The sequence below is a fragment of the Leishmania mexicana genome, chromosome 31 (genome assembly GCF_000234665.1).
Source record: "Leishmania mexicana MHOM/GT/2001/U1103 complete genome, chromosome 31".
Lineage (NCBI taxonomy): Eukaryota > Euglenozoa > Kinetoplastea > Trypanosomatida > Trypanosomatidae > Leishmania > Leishmania mexicana.
Genome location: NC_018335.1, coordinates 275,922 through 291,312, shown reverse-complemented (window position 1 = coordinate 291,312; position 15,391 = coordinate 275,922). Strand labels below are relative to the sequence as shown.

The window sequence follows — 15,391 nt, the reverse complement described above, 5'->3', positions numbered from 1 at the left end:
ACGAGGTTGTGACTTCGTCAAAGAGTAGAAAGAAAAAAAGACAAAAAAAAGAGCAGAACAAAGAAGTGAAATAAGGGAACAGTTGCGTCACCTTTTCGTCGTCGTCGTCGTCGCTTTCCCTTCGTTGCTCTTTCCCTACTCCGCCTCTCTGGGCTTCTTGTTCGCGATGCGTCACCTTCTCTGGTTTCCCATGAAGTGTGCACGGCCTCTCCCTCTCTCTCCCACTCGTGCTCGTACACTGCCACCGACCCCCCCCCACACACACACATACATAACCATACGCGTAGATGCACTCTCTGATGCAGTGACGGAGACATCTGAAGTTATTCGTGTGTAAGGAAAAAAAGGGAGGAGTACAACAGCGAAAGGCAGAGAGGAAGCATAGGAAGAGAGAGGGAGAGGGGGAAGGGAGGGGGTATGCAGCGTACAGAACGAAAGGGGGAGGGGAAGTGAGAGGAAGTGGGGGGAGGAGAGGCTAGAACGCCGGACAGAAAAGGAATGGGGAGCCATAAAGAAGACCTGAAGAGCAGAACGTCACGCACACACAGTAGCATCACGCACCGCACATGTGCAGGAGAAGACGTGAATCGAAACACCAATGAGAAAGCAAGACAGAGCGAGCGAAAGAGAGAGGGGAGAGAACGGCAGCACCAACGAGAGAGAGATGCGCGGAGCTGATTCGCGGCGAGAGCACACCAAATGAAGACTTAAAAAATGAGCAATTTCAAACAAAAAAAGAGCGAGAGGGAACGACACTCTTGGGGGGCGTTACGAAAACGTGTATGTCCATACCGCACGGCTTCATGCACGCACTCGCGCACATCATACGATAACCCATAGCTGAAGCAGACATGCGCACACCAGCACTCGCACTACATGTAAATAAGTGCGTAGACACACATACACACGCACACACAAAGGGGGTTGGTGTGACAACGGTGAAGGAAGAAACAAAAAAACAATGACGAGTACAGATAATAAAACTAACGAGCACGGAGACGCGCGGCGGAAACAAGAGCAGGTCGCACCGAATTCCATGAAGGAGAGAATACACGAAAGCGAAATTTCCAGGTATGTATGCCGTACACCCAGCACGAGAACTCGCTTGCAACCACTAATATACATTTCCGTGCGCAGCAGAAGAGTGCAACACATATTCGTTCATGTGCCCGAGAGCCTCTGCGCACGCGAAGAGTGAGTGGGTGGGTGGGGGCGAGTTGTCTAATTCGGATTGGCATTTCTTTTCTCTTTTGATACCCTTCTCTACAGCTCTCTTTCGTGTGTGCGTGCGTGTGTGTGTGTATGATCCGGCAGTCTTCCTCGTCCTCGTACGTGCTACAGAGGGAAGGGGGAGGCCGCAGGTCTTTCTGTCCGTGCGAGTGACAGCAAAAGGCGAGAAGAAACAACGAACACACGCACACAGGCCCAATAAGGAGGGGAAAAGGATAGAAGGCTAATGCAACCAGCAGCAAGAACAGCGGAGAGCCACACAAACGAAAAGATACCCCCTCCCAAAAAAAAACGGAGAAATACAAGAGCGACACCAATACAGCCATCAACAGGCAAATCGGTTGGGAGAAGGAGAGCTCTGACCTACACGAGGCGACGCGGAGAAGACAACGTCGCTCCATGACTATCCACTCCTCTTCGCGTTGGCCTCTTCTCCCGTACAGGGAAGTGGCGAGGAAAGGAGTGGCAGGTGGGTGTGTCGGAGGAAGGACCCCGGCTAGGCAGCTGGCGCTGCAGCATCAACAGCATACACAAAGGTGGAAAAGAAGGCGAACACGAACAAAATGAGAGAATCGAGCAAACAACAACAGAGGCAGCGCACGCACGCGAGGAGAGGAGAAACACGGACATTGCCAGCACGCAAAGAAAAGGAGACAACGCGTCGTGCTGCACGCACAAAAGGAAGCCACTACACCGAAAAAAAAAACGCGTCATGGGCGCGTGCGTTGGGAACGGGAAGCCAGTGCAAATGACCGCATCCAGCAGAGCACCGCAACGGTATCGTTCCCTTCTGCTGTGCCTCTGCGTTTCGCGGCAAGCGACGAAGTGACACGCACAAGGGACGCATCAATGGACGCTCGGGAGGTACGGGGACGCAGGGTTCTCAAATCAGGAAGGCGAAGGAAAGCAGCTCTTGGGCTGTCGGTCGTTTTTCTGGGTTCTCAGCGCAGCTCGCCAGCGCCAACTCGCGCACGTCGTTGTCCAGGTCGTCGGGAATGTCGACAGCAATGGCATTGGCGGTGAGGCACTGCACAAAATCGTGGTCGTGACGCAGCGGGAGCGCGTCTGTTCTCTCCGGATCGGCCCACCTCCACGGCAGGCGGCCCAGCACCATCTCCAAGAACGAGATACCGAGCGAGTAGATGTCAGAGGCGGAGGTCAGTGGAAGGTTGCGCGCACCCTCGGGTGAGATGTACACGGCCGTGCCGCGCATCAGGCGGTCCTCGTTGACGCAGCACGCCTCCGTGAGCCTGTCCGAGGCGGAGCCAAAGTCGGAGAGCTTGCAGACACCGTCCACGCCAAGCAGAATGTTGTGCGGCTTCACGTCACCGTGCGTGGTGGACTCATGCAGGTACGCTAGGCCGTTCACAATGTCGAGCATGAACCGGCGCACGACGGTGCGAGGCAGCTTGCCAAAGTTGTCGATGATGTCGTGCAGCGAGCCCCCTGGCATGTATTCCATGATGATTGCCAGGTACGACTGGGTTACACAGCAGGAGATGTAGGGAACAATGTTGGGATGTCGCAGTTTGGCGCACGTGCATACCTCGGACACCATCTCCTCCTCCTTGATGCCGCGGTGCAGCCGGGGAATGCGCTTGATCGCCACCTGCACGCCGTCGTCTGACATGCCCAGATAGATGAAGCTGAAGGCGCCGCTGCCGATTGGGTAGAGGGAGACCTGCCACTCGTGCTGGTTCACGTCCCGCAACACCTGGGGCTCATCTGCCGCCTGCACGGTCGCACCAACAGCGTCCGCGGAGGCCGCGGAAGCCATGGAGGAGTCGAAGACGAAGGCGTTCATGAGAAACGACGGCGCCTCACTCGCGCTGTCGTCGCGTGCGCCACAGGGCGGGGAGCTTCCAGGCATGCTGGCTGGCGTCGTCGTAGCGCCAGGGGTTCGTGGATGAAAGGGAGGGAGACCTGGACCCGCGCCGCTGGCTCCAGCCACCTGCAGCGCTCCGCATGGAGGGAACTCGCGGGGACCCATGGCGGCCGTCACAGCCCGCTCGGTGAGGTGCGAGGGCTCGGCCGCCTCACCGCCAGTCGTCACGGACGGCGTCGGCGACGTCTTCGAGTTGCACGTTGGTGCGGGGTGACGCGCAACCGGAGACGAGGCGTGTGCTGCGGGCTGCGACAGCACTGGTGCCGGCATCCCCGCACCATTCCCGAAGGAGTTGCATGCAAAGAACGGTGGCTCGTTGGATCGATCGCACACCTCGCCGCTGTTCGTCGCCACGCCGATGGGGTTGTCGGCGTCGCAGTCGTACATCGCAGCACCGCCGCCAATCGCCATGTCTTCGTGGTTGCTGGGGGTGGAGTCCAGCACGTAGACGTCCTGAATGAGATGAATGTACTTGCTTGTGTCGCCAGAGGCGATGCGGTCAATGCAGATCTTGCGCAGCCGCTTCAGCTGCACGTTCTCGCTGTGCGCCGAGTCAAAGATCATAAGCGCCTCCTTGTACTCACCCTTGCACATTTTCGAGAGACCGTCGCCCATCCTCTTTGGCATGTTTTCATTATCCTGCAGCGACGAGCACGGGTCCAGCAGCTCGCACAGTGTCACCTGCGAAACCTCGTCTGGGAAGCGCACGCAGTCAATCCGGTACCACGGGATCTGCGCGCTGCTCGTGGCGAAGTGCGAGAGTGTGTCTGTCGTAGAGGCGACGTGGCAGCCGATGTCCCACAGCACCTTTGAAATGCCCAGCATCCGCTGCGTGTCGAAGACGACGCGGGCCTTGCTGTGCCGTGCGCCGCACGTGCCAACAAGAAACGGCATGCGGACAGCGAAGCAGACGACGCGGTGGCGCATGAAGTCCGGCACGGACTGGTACACCTCGAGCGCGAAGCGGCAAATCTTCGACACCACGAGCGGGTTCTGCGACTGGGTGCCGAAATTGACGAAGAAGCTGCTAGAACTGACGGACTCGATGTAGCCGGTGTACTCCTCGGCGCGCTGCGAGATGATATCCATAATAAAGCATGCCTCAGTCGCGTCCATTGCGCGGTGCACGTCCACCAGTACCATCGCCACATCCACTCGTGAGAACTCGTTCGTGTTGTCCTTGACTATGTTAGCGTTAAAGCGCGTACGCACACGGCGCGTCTTGCCGTCAGCAAGATCCGCGTCGCTGTGAGAGTCGTCGGACGGCGCCAGAGTCATGACGGCCGCCGGCACAAACGTGCGCATCTCTCGCAAACTCCGCTCGACGCGCACGAAGGCCTCGTGAATGCCGCGAATCTCCGTAATGTACGCCAGCCAGCCCTGCACGCGGTGATCCTTGCCGTCGCCGCGGGACACCTCAAGGTTTGACGCGCGGATGAGCTGCGGGATGAGCCGCTTCATCTCCCGCACGACAAACCACGCGATGACAACAGCGACGATAGCGGCGATCACAACCACCAAGACCGTCACCGTGAAGGCCGCCGTGCGCGCAGTGGAGAAGGCCTTCTCGAAGTCAGCCCGCACGACCACGACGCCAAGAACGAGGTCCAGCCCGTACGAGTCCTTCACCTTTGTTAGGTTCAGGAATGCGTTGTTCCCCTTGTACCAAAAGGTGATGAGGGCTGTGTCCTTGTCCTTCAACACCTCCGTCAAGCTACCGCTCTCGTTAACCACCTGCATGGCAGCGAGAATGATGGGCTCGGTGATTTCGTAGATGCGAGTCGGGGTGTAGATGGTTGCGCCGATCGCGTTGTCATCCGTTCTGCTCTGCACTGATTGGTTCCAGCTGTTACCGACAAGAATGTTGCGTGTGGCATCCACGAGAAAGATGCGACCGTTCTTGCGCAGAAAGCTTACGAGGGTGGTTGTTTCTTCGATGATCTTGTCCGATGAGGAGCCAGCCTCGAAGTAGCCGAGGGAGCCGTTGACGATGAAAGGCATCACAAAGTTGAAGTACGTCGGAGTGGTGTTATCGGAGGCCAGCAGCCAGCGCGTGCTGTTCTGCGGGTCCGCCACCCACGCTTTCACAATCTGATTCATGGCACCTTCAGGGAGGGTGACTTCGCGGTGGAAGTCGAAGCAACCCAAGACGTTTGGCGGCTCAACAGCGGTGACGCTCTCATTGTCCATTTCGAGCATGGGGACCGTGTTGAGCGTGCGACTGTGACCGCCGTAGATCTTGCGGGTCTGATTCGCATCGCTTGGCTTCGGGTCTGTGTAGCCAGCATTCGTGTAGAGACCGCCTTCGTAGACGAACCGCAAATACGAGATGGCCTCGTTGAAGCGAGTGAGAACCGTGAGGAGCGATACCAGCAGCTGATCCGGGTCCTTGGGCAAGTTCGTCTCCTCCAGTGTCGTGTTATGACGCTTGATGTAGTTGAACGTCACAATGTGCACAAACGCGGGAAGCATCGCCAGGCTGTTCTGCGTGATAGAGGCGACGCCCTTCATGGCCTCACTCAGCAGATACTCTGTTGTGCGCGCGTTGGAGTTGACGCCGACGAAGTAGAAGGGAAGGAAGCCCAACAGCCCCACAATGATGGCGCCAAAGCACATGATAAAAGCAACGGCGGGAAGGCTGGGAATGGTGCAGTAAACTTGTGGCTCCTGCTCCTCAAGCGAGGATGGATCGTCGTCCGAGTCGATGACGTGCACCTCAATCAGGTTCACGCGCTTCTCATCACACGGGCCCTCGACGTTCTCCGTAACCAGTCCCTGCGTCGTCTCCTCTCCGGACAAGCCGAGCGCTGTGTCGAGACGGTTGCCAGGGTCGCTGCTCCCCTTCTGCACGCTGCTGGAAGCCGCCGCGATCATCTCCGGCTGGCCGATGGAGCTGTGAAGCGAGGAGTCCGAGGTGCTGCTGAAGAGATGGCCCTTGAGCGGGTTGTGCATCAAGATGCGTCGGCCGTCGGCGTAGTCCTCATCATCAGCGTTCGCGTCCTTCTGCTTCTGCAGGCTCAGCGACAGGCTCATGTTGTGGTCGTTGCTGTGGTTCGGGCTGGGCTGGATGTACGCCGGGATCGTGGCGTTCCGGATCATGGTCGAGGCCGTGCCAGCCGTTGTGGACGTGTTATTCGCATGACTCTGCTGCAGATCCAGCAGTGAAAAGTGCTGCCCTGGCTGAGAAACGGAATGCGCCAGATTCGGGGCGTTCCAGCTCGGCGCAGGGGCGTTCTGCTCCCCCGTGGCGTAGCCACCAGCAGTCGGCAGAACGCGAATGACAGAACCACGCGGTTGTGCTGGAAAGTTGGCGGCAGTGGGTTCGTACCACATGTCGGTGGTCGCGCCACCGTCTGCCACGGATGGGCTGGCACCCGACGGAATCGGCTGCCGGGAGGCGAGCACAGCCTCGGAGACTCTAGACGGCGTTGGCGCACTAGACCCGCTCGGTGGCCCCGGAGACACCGCTATCCCGTTGGCTAAAATCAGTGCACCCCGCGACGTAGTGCCATCTGCGTCGCCGCTATCGCTGGAGGTGCACGAGTGCTTGGAGTCGATGATGATCGGCTGAACGCTATTGCCCTTAAACATTGCTGTGCTGGGATGCGGTGAAGTGTGCGGAAGGAATGTGCGTTCCCCGTCGAGGCTGAATCTGCACTAACAGTGGTGCACCGCAACCCACTATGCTCCCTCCACTGGTGTACGTGTGAGGGCGTATTGAGACACTATGTAGAATAGAAAGCACGTGCGGTTGCATGACCCTCTGCCTCGCCACGATGCGCGTGGAGGCTTGCACGTGTGTTGTCCTTGTTGGAGGCAACACACAAGAGGACCCGCGCGCTGGAGATGCTTCGCAAGCCGGCTCCCCAATGAGCAGACCAAGCAGAGAAAAGAAAATGAAGACGGAAGAAGGGAAGGAAGGGAAAAAAGAGCAAAAAGGAGGTCGAGCAGTGCAACGTACGACTACGCCTCACTTGCCGTCCCTTCGTCTCTTGCGTACAAAGTCCGGTGCGGTGTGGCGTGGTGGGGGGAGAGAGGGAGTGGAAGGGAGCGCCAAGGCGGAATACAAGAAAAGTAAAACCAAAGGAAAAGCAGCTACACCACAGAACATAACCAAAGGCAAAACAGAAGAGGGACTGCAGGTACGCGTGCGTGTATGTATGATCGTCGAAAAAAAAACGAAAAATAAGGATGAGCGGGAAGAGTGCGAAGGGAGAGAGAGGGGACGAGACACACAGGTCTGGATGCCTTATCGTACGCTCGTGGGTGCCCCCCAGCGGACGCAGGCAACACCCACCCACACACACACAGATCCCACACGAAGGAGAGAGGAAAAAAGGCACCGCAATATTAATAAAAAAAACAAGAAGGAAACACTAAACACAAACGAGAACACGCCGACAGACACAGCACCAGGTGCGGAAAAGAAAGGGCAGAAGAGAGAGAACAGGTGGACGAGGACGTGCAGGCTCGAACGAGTCGATTGCGCTGGAAGATAGAAAGGAATACAAGAACAGTAAAAAACTGCCGTATGCTCGTGCACGGTGGCCTGCGTGTAAAAGGTACAAGTGTGTTGACGTCAGTTCGTCTGTCGTGTGTATATGCTGTTTGTTGAGCTTGTGTGCAAGAGGGGTGAGGGGGGACGGTTCGCAAACACCCGGAAAGGCAACGCAGACACCAACACGCAGCAGTATGACCGCACCCCACACGCGCGATCAAGAAAGCAGAAGAGAGACAGAGAGACAAAGAACAGAAGACGAGGAGGACGAAGAAGAAAGTGGCAGAGGCAAGTAAAATAAAAATGTGTTCGTTGGCTCTCCTTTTCTTCTAGTGTGAAGAGACGAATACACACACGCACGCACGCACGCACGCCCGAGCCACAGACACAGACACACAGACCTCGAGAAACGAGCAGCACGCAAGCACAAAAACGGGGGAGGGGGAAAGTAAAAGCGAAATGATGATGGAATAGAGCGCGCGCGTAAAACAAAACCCTTCAACGAGAGAGAGAGGGGCAAAAAAACGACGACGTGTGTGCACAAACAAACACATATACGTATATGTATGTATATAAAAGCAGAGAGACACGTGAAACAAGGAAGAAACAGAGGACACGCAGCGGAGGCACACACTCGAACACGAGGGGAAGACGAGGGGTGGGATAGGTGGGGAAGGGAGCACGCAGAGGGAAGTAAGAGAAAAGGCGTGCAGGCACGAACAAAAAGAAGAGCTGACTACACCTAAAGGGCTGGGGTGCGAATTTGGTGGAAAAGATTGGGGAGGCCAAAAAAAAGAGGATGCAGGAAGGAGAGCGAACGCACGCACGAGAACAGCAAGAAAACGCTGCTGCTGTTGAATCGACAAATATTATGAGCAGGCACCGGTCATGCACACGCACACGTAGATGATATAGGCAGAGAGAAAGATAAGTACGAGAGCTGTAAAACACCTCCTTCCACCTTCAACGATCGCGTTTCTGAGCCGACGCGCACCTCAGTGTCCTTCAGCAGAAGTGAAACGATGGCGCCAAAGATGAAGCCCGGTAGGGAGGTTAAACCCGCACAAATGAAGTGCACACACACACGCGAAAAAAAAAGAAAAAGATATGGCGAGGTCAGACGGGAAGAGGGGGGGCAGAGGACGCCGTGTGCGCCACTTTTGTGTGTGTGTGTGTTTCTTTTCTTTTGGGGGAGAGGGGGAAGAGGGTGTATGAGCTTGATCAGTAGACAACAACAAAAAAAGGGAGAATGATAAGAGAGAGAGGGACAGAGCGTAGAACAGCGAAAGCGGTGAAGAAACGAACAAAAAAAATACGAAACCCATAAAACACACACACACTCACACTCACACACACTCAAGAAAAAAAATGAAGGGTGGGCAATACAAGCGCGGGGCGAGGTGTTGCGCAACTCAGGCACACACAACGTGCAAGAGAGGGAGGGAGGCAGATACACCCACACACACACACACACGCACACGCGCGCACACGCGCACGCACGCGCGCTAGTAAAAAAACCGCGATAGGAAGTTCGAACTAGAGTAAATACGAAGGCCAAGAAGGAACCCCCAGCAACACTACAGAAACCACAAAACTCAGTAAATCTACAAGAAAAAAAAAGATAGCGCGCACACGCACACAACAAACATACATCAACAGCAGTAAACAGGTGTGCGAGACGCCGAAACAAGGAGGATGCAAAGGTACACGTGTGCACAGCGCAGGACTAGCGAAAGACCGTGAAGAAAAAAAGGAAAAAAGGAAAAGAGAGAAACAGCAATGTAGACGACAACACAACTTCAACGATAGAGGACAACATGCAAGACAGGAGAACAGCAAACAACGAAAGAATCACCAACGAAATTCTCTACAGGGAAAGGCAAAGATGTAACAGCGGGAGTGAAAGAGAAACCGCAGGGAGAAGTGTCTTGAGAGCACGCGCGTTACACCTTTGTGCGTGTGTATGGGTAGAGTGGTAGAGGTGGGTGTTTACACGTGTGTGTGTGTGTGTGTGGGAGGGGAAGGGGGGGTTGTGTACTCGGGTGCGCGCCTGCGTATGTGGGATGAAGACCTTCTCGCAGAACCACCAGCATCAAGATGCACTGGATGCGTTTGACAGTACCAGAGGGACAGGAGATAAGCACAAGTGAGCAAAACCGGGCAAAAAAAAACGTAGTCGGAGCTCACGGCAAGAAACAATAAGATGTGAAAGAGAGGAGCGTTGCTATATACCGCCTTTTCCCTGCCACCACCACGCGGTGTGCCGTCTTGCTGCTTGGTGTAGAGACCCACACCTCGGCTCACACTTCCTTCGCCCGGTCTTCCCGTTTGGTGGTGCTCAAAGATACACAAGAAAAACAAAATGATCAATACCGCGCACTCTTGGTGTCTTGCTGGGCTTCTCTTGCCGAATTTTCCTCGGGCCGGTCCGTGTCGCACGTACACCTACACGCGCAGTCGGCACCGGCAGCGACGCGCGCACACACAACGCGGGGGTGCGAGGGAAAAGGAAGGCGACAGAAAAAAAAGGAAGCCGTGGGTCGGTGCCGCAGCAACAAGGGAGACAGAGGGGTTAACACAGAAGCAGGAGACGCGTCCACACCTTTCGTGGTAGGAGCACACACACACTCAGAAGATGAGGGACGCAAGGGGAAGGGCAAGAGCCAGAGTGCCTCTGCTTTCGTGTGTGGGGGTGTGTGACTGTGTAACGAGGCGCCGTGAGAACCGCTTTCTTGTTTGCAGCGGCGATCGTGTGTAGGTGGACGGCGCCGTAAAACACTCCGAGGCGGAGAAGAGGAGGTCATGAGAAACGAGGAGAGGATGGAGATAGCGAGAGAGGTACAAGCAACATATACGCGCACCAAGACAGAGGATAAGCAGCTGTCCTGGTAGCGGTGGTGAATGAAAGGGGGGAGGCGCCTGCGTCATTCCATGGAGCAGCAGCAAGAGTAAACAGCGCGACGCAGCTCTATCTCCACTTCAAAATTCGCCCCGCGGGTCTCCGGACACGTCCGCCACATTATCCTTTCTTTTGGTTTTCCTCCCCCTCGCCTCCTCCTCCGTCATCGACGTCCCCGAGCACTGCAGCGTCCACACAGCACCCTTACAAGATGCACAAGAACGCTAGACAAACAATAGGATCGGAGGTGTGGAGGCGGGGGTGGGGAGGGGCATCATCACACTGTCGCAAGAGAGCGGCAGAATGCAAGAATACCGTGCACGCCAACGCGTCCCAATGCTCCTTCTTTTCCCCCTCCCTCTCTCCGTCTCTCTTGCAGCAGCAGCAGAGAGGGTGGGGGTGGGGGACTTTTCCGCAGCCTCGACACTGTGTGTGTGTGTGTTTTGTTGTGAGCTCGGGGGGTTGAGGGGGAGGGGACTCATGCGTCCCTGTGTGGATGAAGTGGAGCAACCTAGCAGAGAGACAACAAGCAGGGTCAATCGATTGAAAAGGAGTAAACGAACAAGGGCACGCAGTACCTGTACACCCGAGTCGCGACAGTCACCTACGAGCGGTGGAGAGGATGAAGGTTAAGGCGATACAGTGGGGGAGGCGGTGAAAGAGAGCGCACGAGACACACGGCGGTCGCACGGCGTAAATCCGATCGACAATGGAGCGAAAACAAGGGGCAAGTCGACAACGGGTGGGCTCACGCTAGCGACTCAGCAGTGTCTCATCTCCCGTCAGTCCTTTCTCTGCTTTCAAGGCAGCACAGTTTCGGAATGAGCGGTGAAGAAGGCAAAACAGAGTGCTTCCGAGGAATGGTGCGACGCGGATAGCGACCTCCAGTTAATGTGCGCCCGCTCTTTCACCGCCCGCAGCTGCGGGGCACACGACCTGTCGTGAATGACGGCTTTTCGATGACAGCTGGCCCACTCCACGTTCAAACTGTGAAGAAGCGCTTGCCTTTCCTTCGTAGATGCCTCGGGCCACAGAGTGCGTTGCGTGTGATGGACAACAGGGTGCCTGGAGAGTTCCATCACACGAGACACGAAAGGCAACGCAGCCGCCTCAATGCGAAATGGAGAGAGTGGAAGCCGCAACAGCGTCACCTGCGACGCAGAGCGGTCGTCCAGATCTGTGGTAGACAGTCTCCACACCACGTCCCGCAATTCATCCTTGAAAGGCGCCGGCAAGCCTTGCGCTTCGTGCCAGGCCTTCTGCTCCGCGACACTCACGACGCACACGCGCGGATACGCCACGTGGTACTGCATCGCGCGTTTCGGCAGTACTTGCACAAGCGGTCGCTTACCATCTGGGGATGTGTGCAGCAGCTCCACCACAGGAAAATGCGTCATTTCACGTGCTCGTACGTAATGCGGGAGGCTGGTGAAGGCGGCCGTGACTTGCTGCGGGTTTGCCGCAGCAAAACAGTGGCGGCGCCACCGATAAAAGCGGATGAAGTCGGCGTGCAGCTCCTGCTGCACACGCCAGTACGCGCGCTTCGCCTCCGTCGGGTGCTGCTCGATCGGCGTGAACAGCTCCGTCGGCGGTGGTCGGAACTCGACGATGACACCCGGGCGACCGTCATCGAGAAACACTGTTTGTCCTTCCCACAGGTAAACACCGGCGTCTTCAGGGATGAGAGCGGTCTGCCACACATCGAGACTTGCGTACGGCGACGCTGTGGCCGCGTCTACAGTCGCCGCCCTCGTCGACTCCACCGTTTGATGAGACGATGGCGGCTCCAACGCCCCAGCCGACATGTCAACATCATATCTCTTGTTGTTGAGCTGCAGCTGTTCTTGGCGCCACCTCTCCAGCGACTCGGCGATTCGCTCCTTCAGCGACGGGCCGGCACATCTGCTCAGCGGAAAAGCAGAGGACATAGGGTTGATGTGGGGGTGCATGTGCGGCGGTGGCACCGCGGTTGGCCAGCGATGATGATCTTCTTGCCAGACCAAGACCCAGCCAGCCCTCCTCATGGTCGCGAGTATGTAGCTAATAACATCTTTCAGTGTCTTTATCACGTACAGTGACTTTGCACTCCCAGATCCAGCGGCGGCAGCAGCGGGGGACGACGCTACGTCAGTGCCAGATGCAAGGTGGCGTATCTGCGCCTTCCCCACGCAACCTGCTCGTACCGCACCTCGAGGGTGCCGCGAAAAAACAAGAGGATCGGCGTAGAACTCATAGCTCAAGGTGAAGGCAACCCGAAGGCGATGATGACCCTCCGCCGGATCTGTGAGCGGCCACGCCAGAAGGCCACGACCGCCTCCGCACCTGTCGAGAAACTGCACAGCATTCTTCAAAACATCGCGAGTCAGGGATGCGGAGGGGATTGCTGCTGACACAAACTTCTCGGCCGCTGACAGAAGCTCCAGGAAGGCGCGATGCCGCTTAAATGGCAAGCCTGTAATCCCGGGAGGAGCTTTTTCCCGCACCGACAGCCAGTAATGAGAGCTCAACTCCGCCTCTAGCAGTGCTGGCTGGAACTCCATCACAAAGAGGTCCGAGAGACACCCATCACGTACAAGCAGCGATCCCGCATCGGACACAAGGAGAGTGAAGTACCTCGGGCTAGGAAACGGGGCGCGAGTCCGGGCACTGCCCGCTGTGGAGGGGGCCGCGGAGAGACCCTGGGAATTCAGGCTCTGCAACGTTGCCGCAGCGACTGCGTTGCACCGGAGCGCCCGCTGGTGCTCCCGGCGCTGCTCCTTTTCATCCTTTACCAGCACGTAAGGCAAGACACGAGACAGCTTTGCATCAGCCGGTGGAACGGGATACGGGGAGCCGTCCTTATGCAACACCCACTGCCACTTCTGGAGTGGATCTGGAATCCTCTGAAGGCTATTGTGCAAGGAACGCTGGCAACGCAGGTGGCGCTGGTGCATGGGATGCTGCACGTCGACCACGGAAAGCAGATGTCTGAAGGCGTCAACTGTAAGTCTGAGAGCATGTTTTGAGTGCTCTCTCTTCATCGTCTGTGCCGTAGCCCAGCAATTCACAATAGGAACCTCTAAGCTCCTTGTTTGCCGCGGCAGATCAGCTGCGGCACCGCTCTGCGCGCCTAAGCTTTGCCCAAGTGTGCTTGCACCTGCCACCTCAGTCGATGGCGCGCAGCCAGAGGAGGATTCCGCAAAGGTACTTGCTTTCACTTGCAGAGAAAGCAGGGCGGCCCGCAGCTGCGAAGGCGCGAGTAGGGGACACCTGACGGCTGCGCAAGCTGCGCAGCCCTCGGGTGAAGGCGAGACTCGGCACAGTTTTGTATTCTCGGTCGCTCTGCTATGAAAACATAACCTCCCCTGCAACTTGCGAAGGCTAGAAGGGCCTATGAGGGAGGTGAGGTCCACGACATCCACGTTGACGAACAGTACAAGAGAAACGACCGCGCCAGGGCGTGACTGACTCAACAAACTGCGCCATGCGTCCATCACTTTTCGAAGATCCACTTCAGAGTCGATGAGCCACCGTGCCACCACCCAGTGAATGCCGTGTGGCAGTGCCTCGTGGTGCATGTCGTGATGAGAGACGACGGAGCCACAGCAGACACTGCGAAGCTTTCTGTGGGGCAAGAAATCGCGGCCCCGCAGCCGTGCCTCTAACTTTCCCGCGGGCTGCACCGGTGCTCTCTCTTTGCCGGACCGATGCGCGGATGGCGAGCCCCACTCATCCTTGATGGACGCGATGAACTGCTCAGTAAAGGAAGAAATAATGCTTTGTCGAAGCTCCTCGTCCGGCGCACCCGGAGCGGCGCTACCGCCTCCAGAGAACTCGGCGGCGATCCCATCTTCAGCATCCAACGACGGCTCCATCTCTGCGTCACCGGCCGGCTCTGCAGCTGCTCGCATGACATCCACGTAAGCGCCACTCTTTTCGCACAGCTCGGGGCCCAGGGGTGCTGAAGTGTGGGGGACCAAACGCACCGATGACGGACGCCGCAGATCTTGGTAGCCGGCCCTCATGAGCGCGGTGCATCCGTCGAGCGTAGCTTGCGTGTTGTACATCATGTATGCAGCAGACGGGAGAGCGCGGTACAGACTTGTGAAGGCGCTCATAGAGCGTCCCGCCACAATCACCACCGGGAACTCTCGAGGGTCTCGCAGCAGAAAAGATAATGTGGCGAGTTGATGAGACGCATGCGCGGATAACGTTCGTGCCGCTACCCCCGAATAAGCACACCCCGGCCTCCATCTGTGAGCAATGGCCCGCATGGCGGAGCTTATCGCGTCCAGTCCCACGCATGCGCGCGCGCACACAGACGCGGAAAGGGAGGGTACAGAGGGTCAAGGAGTGAAAAAAGGGTCGGGCGAGAAAGAGAGTTGGGGAAGGCGCAAGCTGCGCATCCAACGTACTGGCTTCAGAGCTGCCCACCGATGGCGATGCCACACCGCAAACCGAAACGCGGAGGGCGTGATGAGGGTCGGAAAGGGGAGCGGCGTTTGAAAATTCGCCAGCGGAAGGCAACGGCAGCTCCTACGTGCTCTCGACAGTCTCCGAGTGTGTGGGTGTGGCAGTGTATCTGTGAATCGGAGCTGCTGGGAAAGGGAGGGGTGTGGAGCATGCCTCGGCGCCAGTGTCTGGAAGAGCGCAACCGACACCCAAAGCAGCCGGAAGCGACGACTACCACGCTGGATCCAACGAAAACAACACAGGGGAAAAGCCGCAGGTGAGGAAAGACGGAAATTGACGGCGAGTGGCAAACAGCGACACACGCTCAAGGCGGTTTAAAGTCGCCTTCGCCAACTAACTTATCACATGGCCTGAGTGTGAACGCAGCGGAAAGAGGAAGAAAGACGGTAGATACGTCGCCAGCTAAGCGCGTGCACGCCAATTCCTC

The 15,391-nt window shown here is 57.1% G+C and overlaps 2 protein-coding genes across 2 annotated transcripts; both read right to left on the bottom strand.

Annotated features, from left to right (window-relative positions):
- Positions 1-2,113: 2,113 nt before the first annotated feature.
- On the bottom strand, positions 2,114-6,214 carry LMXM_31_0810 (putative serine/threonine protein kinase; the record flags this gene model as incomplete). Its single annotated transcript, XM_003877875.1, has 1 exon — positions 2,114-6,214. The coding sequence occupies one exon, from the start codon at positions 6,212-6,214 to the stop codon at positions 2,114-2,116; it is 4,101 nt and encodes a 1,366-aa protein (XP_003877924.1).
- A 5,098-nt stretch (positions 6,215-11,312) lies between these two features.
- On the bottom strand, positions 11,313-14,765 carry LMXM_31_0800 (hypothetical protein, unknown function; the record flags this gene model as incomplete). The annotated part of the gene is made up of 1 exon (XM_003877874.1): positions 11,313-14,765. The coding sequence occupies one exon, from the start codon at positions 14,763-14,765 to the stop codon at positions 11,313-11,315; it is 3,453 nt and encodes a 1,150-aa protein (XP_003877923.1).
- Between the last annotated feature and the right edge of the window lie 626 nt (positions 14,766-15,391).